The sequence below is a fragment of the Dipteris shenzhenensis genome, chromosome 27 (genome assembly GCF_047967505.1).
Source record: "Dipteris shenzhenensis isolate YYH24624 ecotype China chromosome 27, Dip_SZ_1.0, whole genome shotgun sequence".
NCBI lineage: Eukaryota > Viridiplantae > Streptophyta > Polypodiopsida > Gleicheniales > Dipteridaceae > Dipteris > Dipteris shenzhenensis.
This window is the reverse complement of record NC_141622.1, coordinates 15,737,477-15,744,880: the sequence shown is the minus strand read 5'-3', so window position 1 is coordinate 15,744,880 and position 7,404 is coordinate 15,737,477. Positions and strand designations below refer to the sequence as shown.

The following is a 7,404-nucleotide window of genomic DNA, read 5'->3' as shown; positions in this document are numbered from 1 at the left end:
TCTCTCTTTGAGGCATTGATAAAGTGCTCATGATGGCAATAATAGATCTCACGCAATGGGTGTTGTAGAAGAGCTCATGTGACACGCATTGTAGCGAAACCTTTAGATCTCCATAGCAATGATGATGTGGTTGATCTCAACATGCAGTGATGTGAGGCACTACCATGTAGATTACTGTATGACCTGATAAGTGCCTACCTATATTTTTCATTTTTTCATTCATGTTTTTGAATAATATGCCTTTAAAACAAAGCATCAAAGATGACAACAATGTAAAGGCAAAAGATGTTCAATTTCACTTATACCACTTTTGCGATAGTTTGGTGGTCTTCTTGTGGTCTTGGTTGGAATTGAAAATGAAGGTGATCTTACCTAGGTCTTGGGCCACTCGTACACTTTTCCTTTTCAATCACTATAGATGGTGATTCTCTAGGTTGAAATCCATACACAAACGTAAAAGATTATCTTCAAATGCTTTGAAGCATTAAAGAAAAATGCTTACATTTAAATATACTCTTCCTAATTCGTATGTCTTTTACTCACATATGCATTTAGCATCTCTTTCAAATTTTGATTTAGACTTCTCATATTTTTCTAACTTATTGAAGACAAACCCTTGAAAGTGGCTATCAAATTTCCTATTTTGGTAACTAATAATACCTTCTCATTTACCATACAAGTTTAGGACACTTTGGACAAAACAATCTTGCTAACTCAAGAAATTTTACATTTTTTCCTTAGATAAAATGATCCATCTTGGTCAATATATCAACTATTACCCACACAAATTCATGACATCTATGTATCCTAGATAAATAAACAATGAAATCCATAGAGAGAATTTCTTGGCGGGATCTCTGATGAATGTGCAAGCCACCTACCATTGCTTGCTTCCTTAAGTTGAGACCTAGATAACACGTAATGCATTCTCCTCCCATAACTAGTGAATCCTTTTGATAACTAATGAATCCTCCTCCTCCTGCCATAAGTGTATCTCCCTCCCATAAGAAGTGCCTCCTCCTCCCATAAGATGTGCATCTTCCTCCCATAAGAAGTGCCTCCTCCTCCTCACATAACTAGTGAGAATTTTATTAAGGTGCAATCTCTTCCTTCTTGAGTTGTTTGATTGAAGAAATTTGCTATATTTAGCTACATTCGCCATTATTGGCTTAGGCGCAGGAACAATGCATTCAACTACAACTTCTATTTTTGCCGCTATGCTCCTCAGAGGTGATGGGTTATGTAGCGATTAAAAAATCACATATGGGCACTTTCTCTCTCTTAATTGGGTGGAATCAAAATCCACATTGGACATCACTCACAACTTTTAGAGCTGCATTGGTGGCACTTCTACTTGAATCCCCACAAAAGCATCAAGTCATATGAGGATACCAAAACATCCCTAGATATGCTAGTAGGTTCATATGAAGGGACAAAGACCTCCCCACAACCACTCTCAAGGTTGTACGAAGACACTAAAGGTTGCCTTGGGATAATGGAGCTTAAACCATGAGATGACATTGAGGAAGATACACAATTTGAGTTTGTAAGATCATAGGTAAAAACTGAGATAAACGTACTAGAGAAGAACTACCTCCACCCAAGTTGAAGAAAAACTAGTTCCACCCCAATGCTTCACCACAATGAAATGAAGCAACAAGAGAAGACATGGGATTTAGAGAGACATGGCATTGAAAAAAGAGAGAGAAACTTCAAAAATCGAACCCAAAAAAATACTAAATTAGAGCAAGAAGTGGGTTTGTGATCCCCTAAATAAAAAGAATGCAAAACAAGGACCTTTAGGATAGACAAAGAGGGGGCCTTCGTTGTGGAAGCACCAGTTGCCCCCTGCAGGAAGATCATATTGTGTACAAACGAGTCTTCCAAAAGATTGTCTCAAGTTGTGACGAGTTTTGAAAAACCCCCCAAAAGTACCCAAACCAGTGAGAGTGGTAATTTAAGAGGATGAGGTGGAGGAACTAGTTTCAAAAAGTCTCAAGTTGTAACAATTTTTTGAGAAGCCCTTCACCAAATGTACCCAAACCAAGGAGATTGGTAATCTAAGAGGAGGAGATAGAGCTGAGGAGCCATTGAGGAAGAATCCTACAAAGGGGAAGACCAAGAAGACCCTTGATGAGCGAAGGATTAGCACCACTCTAAACTACAACTTCACCAGAGCTATGAGATCTCAAAGTATGCTTTGGTTTTTAAATAAAGAATTGGAGGTCAAGGATTTCTCTTCCCGAGATCAGAAATTGTCCACATTGCAAGATGTTGCATGGACTAGAACAGGGCCCAAGGGCTTGATACCAAATATCATTGTCTACATGAGGATAGGACTATCAAATACAAAGCCATTTTTAGAGGGGGCAAAAGGCTGGTCATCATCATGTTATTTACAGATGATTACACCAAGATGAGCCATTGGAATGCCGACATGAGGATACACATGTATCTCAAAGTCACATGCAATGTGGGATTGCTTGTGAGACAAGCAACATCCTAGGTGAGTACTATGACTCAAGCTTGTCCATGTCCCATAGAATTTATCCAAGCAAATAGGTATACATGCTGCTCTACACATTGCTTTTGTACCATGCCACCTGTATAGGCTGCTGCCGACCAGGTACAGGTTCCTGAATGCCCTGCACAGACTGTCCTTCAGCCATAACAGTTCCGTACCAGTCTGGTGTCCTTTGCAGGCCCTACACGACACACTGCATGATGCCCATGTGGCAGCCCTGCTGCTCTCAGACCTGTCCCCGTGGACTCTCTCTTTCCTGCTGGTTCACCTCCCCTATGCCCTCATTTGGGGGCTCACAGGTGGGGAGGTGACATATAACACTAGAGCCTGCTGATACATGAACATGACCTAGCAATTATCTTAACCAGGACAGCACAAGAGAGGTTCCATTCCCATCCAGATTACCACCCATGAACAGAGTATGGACAATAGCATCAGTTAAGAATGAGAGCTCTCACAGAGTTTGCAGGACTGTAGCCGTCAGATGTGAACAGATACTCTCAGGTAGCTCCCCGAATTACTCAGCCAGTTCCTGCCACTGTATATCGGAGTGGGGGTTCTCGTGAGAATCATTACAAACTTACAAATGTTCTGCTTCCTCAAATGAATTGATTACAGTACCAGTTTCTCACTATGCCGCACATTGCAGCTGGCTATTCATCATCCCTCCATACCTGTACACTTGGCTAAAACTGAGCCAATTTCCATGCTCCCTCAGAAAAAAAGACAAATCAACTGGTTTGAGGGAATCGTCATCCCTACCAACAAATGTATGCATCATTCCACTGAGGCCAGCCCACCAACTCTTTCCTGGTTTATTCCACGCTTCAGCGCTCTCTCTCATTATCTTGATCCTGTGACAGTCCTCATGCATACCAGCATCCACATATATGTTTGCCATCACTACATATGCTGCTGGAACTTTTTAGCACATTTATTCTTCCACTTTTAGCAAGCACCCAGCACAGTCAACCATACCGAGACAGTAGGTTGGAAAGGCATCCTCTCCACCATACACACTGCCTCATCCAGTTGGCCTGCACGGCCCAGGAGATCAACCATGCAAGTATAGTGCTCAATGGCTGGGATAGTGGCAGCTTAAAAGTACTTCTGGCCCTTGTCCACCAGACCCACATGACTGCATACAGTAAGAAGACTAAGAAATGTAACCTCATCTGGATGTACACCCTCTTCCCTCATTCTCTCAAACAACTGGAATACAAGTTTACTCTTTCCCTGGCGGGCATATCCTGCAAGCAATGCATTCCATGCTACCACATCCCTAGTGGGAAGAGCATCAAATACCTGTTGAGCATCACCCAGGCTCCCACATTTAGCATGAGTATCAATGCGACTGTTTGCCACGATTGCAGTCATAGCAAAACCAATCCTCTTGATACCGAGATGGAGTTCCCTGGTGGTTTCTAAATCTGCTGTATTACCACATGCTTGCAGGAGAGCAACAAGGGTAAAACTATTAGGTGTCAGTCCAAGCTCTTGCATTTGTGCATTAAGTCTAAAAGCCTCATCAATCTCCCTGATTGGCATAGGCCAGGATCATGGCATTCCAGGAAAACAGATCACAATGAGACAATTCGTCGAAGACACATTGCACATCCTGCAGGTTCGCACATTTTGCATACATATCCACCAATGTGGTTGCCACAAATACATCAAACTCAAAGCAACCCTTTACTGCTTGGGAATGGATAGCTCTACCTTTCTCTAGGCTTCCTGCTTTCACAACTTTCTCGTCAACATGCTTACCCTCTTCCAAAGCTGCCAGGCTACTGCAGGCCTTCAATACACCCACAAAGGTTCGATCATCCGGTTGGATGCATTCCTCATGCATCCTAGCATATAACTCTAAAGCATGTGCACCCTCTCCCTGCTGAGCATACCCAAGGATCATGGCATTCCAAGAAACGATGTTACGATTAGACAATTCTTCAAAAACACACTTCGCATCCTGCAGGTTCCCACATTTTGTGTACATATGATACCAAGGTAGTCCCAACAAATACAACTTTCTCAAAGCCCCTCTTGAGTATCTTGCAGTGGATGGCTCTACCTTTTTCCAAGAACTCTCTTCGGAGAAATTGCCCATAACCTTGCTTTGCCTCTTCCAGGATACCACAGGCCTTCAAAACACCAACAAAGGTTCGGTCACTCGGTACACCTTCTTGGGAGCATTTGTGCATACAAGTCCAAAGCCTGGGCACCATCTTCCTGCTGGGGCCAAAGATCATCACATTCCAAGAAACCACATTACCATTTGGCAGTTTCTCAAATACACAGCATGCATCTTCCAAGCTCCCACATTTTGCATACATAAAGACGAAGGTATTTTCTACAAATACATCTGAATCAAAGCCCTTCTTTACGATTTTGGAGTGGATACTTCTACCTTGTCAGCTTGCTTTTCCTCGTCCAAAGATGCCAAGCTACTGCAAGCTTTCAATATGCCAAGAAATGTTCGGTCATTCGGTTGAACACATTCCTCGCACATACATGCATACAAGTCCAAAGCCAAGGCCCCCTCTTCCTGCCTGGCATAACCCAGGATCATGGCATTCCAGGAAACCACACTACGATGCGGCAATGTATCAAAGACATGCAGCGCATCCTCCAGGCTTCCATATTTCATGTACAAATCAATCAAGGTATTGCCTACAAATGCATCTAACTCAAAACCATTTTCTACTACTTGGGAGTTGATGGCTCTGACTCTCTCAAGGCATCCTGGTTTTGCTAATTTCCCATCCACTTGTTTCCTCTCTTGCGGACCCGTTAAGCTATTGCAAGCCTTCAATGCCCCAAGAGCCCTCCCGCCCTCGTCTTGATTTTGTGAAACGCTATAGGCATGAACATCCTCAACATCAGTCAGCTGAGGCAGTTTCTTGAGGACTGCATTTCCATCTTTGGATGCTCCGAAGGAAGAGGAGAAGAGACAGCCACAGCTGGGGGCCCATAACCACTCAGGGAGAAAACTTTCACATGAGAGAAACCTGCAGAGAGAACTAGCAAGGTGAATACGCAAGCAAATCTCCTTCGCAAAAGCATAGCTTGCCGTCTCATCTTTTCAAGCCGATGCTTAATGTTTCCTCCCTATGCAGATTCAAAACCACTGATCTTGAGAACATTTGACGATCACGAGGAGGAAAAATCTGTTGTGGATATCCAAACCACCAATAACCTAATCATGTTGCCGGGCATTTTCTAATGAAAAGTGACTAATCAAGTTGCCAGGCATTTTGAACTCAAGGTTGCGCTCATAGAGAACTTAAGGATCAGAGTGAGATTCTATGCAGAAAGAATTTGCAGATTAAGCGAGCTGAGAACAAGAGACACCTCTGAAGTGAACCTGTGGCAAGAGCTCAACAAAACTTATAAACTGCGAAAGAGCAGCAGAACGTTCCCACGCGCCCGTCCACAGTGCTGAGGAGGGGAGAACAGGTTCCCGTGTGGATGTCTGACATATCACTGGCATCCAGCATATGATTCTGAGAAAAAGGCCCACAACGAAATGGTGTTTTCTGCAGCAACTGATTGATCCCATCCCAAATGCCCGTTGGGAGAGTGAAATTTTCACTCTCCACCCGCTCAACTATGGCCTCTCATTGCTAATTTCTTCGGATTCTTCCCTTAAAATCCTCTCTCTCTTTCTTTCTCCCTCTCTCCCTCTCACTCTCTCCCTCTCTCTCGCTTTTCCATGCTGCTCATTCAATTTGTCTTCTTTTTCGATCTCGTGCAGGCCTTGTGAATGATATTCATCTTGTTTTTCCCTTCTCTAATTTCCACGTTTCTCTTTCTATTTCAACGCACCGCCCCCTCCCTCCCCTCTCTCTCTTCTCTCTTCTCCTTGTGCACATCCAAGTCCTCTCTCTCTCTCTCTCTCCTCCAAGCTGCGCATATGAGGTAGGCCTTATGAATGCTTTATGAGCATTCATCTTGTTTTGCTTTTATTCTGAAACAAGTTGAATGACTTTTGTCATTCAAATGGCTGCCCTATGGGTGAAATGGTAAGTTGGTAGTCCACCAATAGTTGAGAGAGGAAAAGTAGGGAGTGAAATAGTAAGCTTGGGACGTGGAGGTGGAGATCACATGGAAATTGGGGGAGTGGATTAAAAAAACATTGGAAATTATTTTCTCTTCTCCAAGCTAGGCCGCCATCGATTAGGCTTCCCCGTGAGACGTGGCAAGCCAAAAAAGTTGAACGATGTTCAAGTGGGTTGCCTTGAAATGGAAAGAAGAAAAAAGAGGAAAGGTGGAGATCACATGCCCACAACCAATCACCAAAAACCTCCCAAAAAAATACTCGATTTTTAACTTTCTAAAGACAAACCGGTCATTATACCCTACCCCCTTGGGAGAGGCTTTTTTTTTTTTAAATTTGACCTACCTGAGATGGTGGGCGAATCGAAAGCAGAGAGAGAGAGAGAGAGAGAGAGAGAGAGAGACGGGGGGTGGAAGAAAAAGGTTGAGATTTCAAGGGATAGAAATAGAATAGTCATATGTTGTAGCCTGCTCCAATCAATGCACGACAAGAAAAAAGTGGACATTAAAAAGTATTCTTGACATCTAGCTGGTACACATTCCATCTGTTGAGCATCACTAGTGATATCAAGAATCTTATGGAATTCATCTTTGCTATTGGAGCATAAGTCTCATCATATTCTTGACCATATTGTTGTGCAAATCCTTCTGCAACTAGTTTAGCTTTATATCTTTCAATGCTTCCATTTGAATTTTACTTCACTTTGTAAACCTTGCTATGGCCTTCTTTCCTGGTGGAAGGTCGCATAGTTCCTAAGTATTGTTTTTTGTACAAGCTTCCATTTCTTCATTCATAGTAGTTTGCCATTCTGGCTTGTCAACTG

General features: G+C 42.9%; 1 protein-coding gene across 1 annotated transcript; it reads right to left on the bottom strand.

Annotated features, from left to right (window-relative positions):
• Positions 1 to 2,576: 2,576 nt before the first annotated feature.
• On the bottom strand, positions 2,577 to 5,171 carry LOC147883929 (pentatricopeptide repeat-containing protein At2g33680-like). The gene is made up of 6 exons (XM_087398923.1): positions 4,909 to 5,171; positions 4,596 to 4,665; positions 4,168 to 4,493; positions 3,655 to 4,061; positions 3,503 to 3,561; positions 2,577 to 2,705 (listed from the first exon to the last, which is right to left on the bottom strand). The coding sequence occupies exons 1-6, from the start codon at positions 5,169 to 5,171 to the stop codon at positions 2,577 to 2,579; spliced, it is 1,254 nt and encodes a 417-aa protein (XP_087255049.1).
• Positions 5,172 to 7,404: the final 2,233 nt, after the last annotated feature.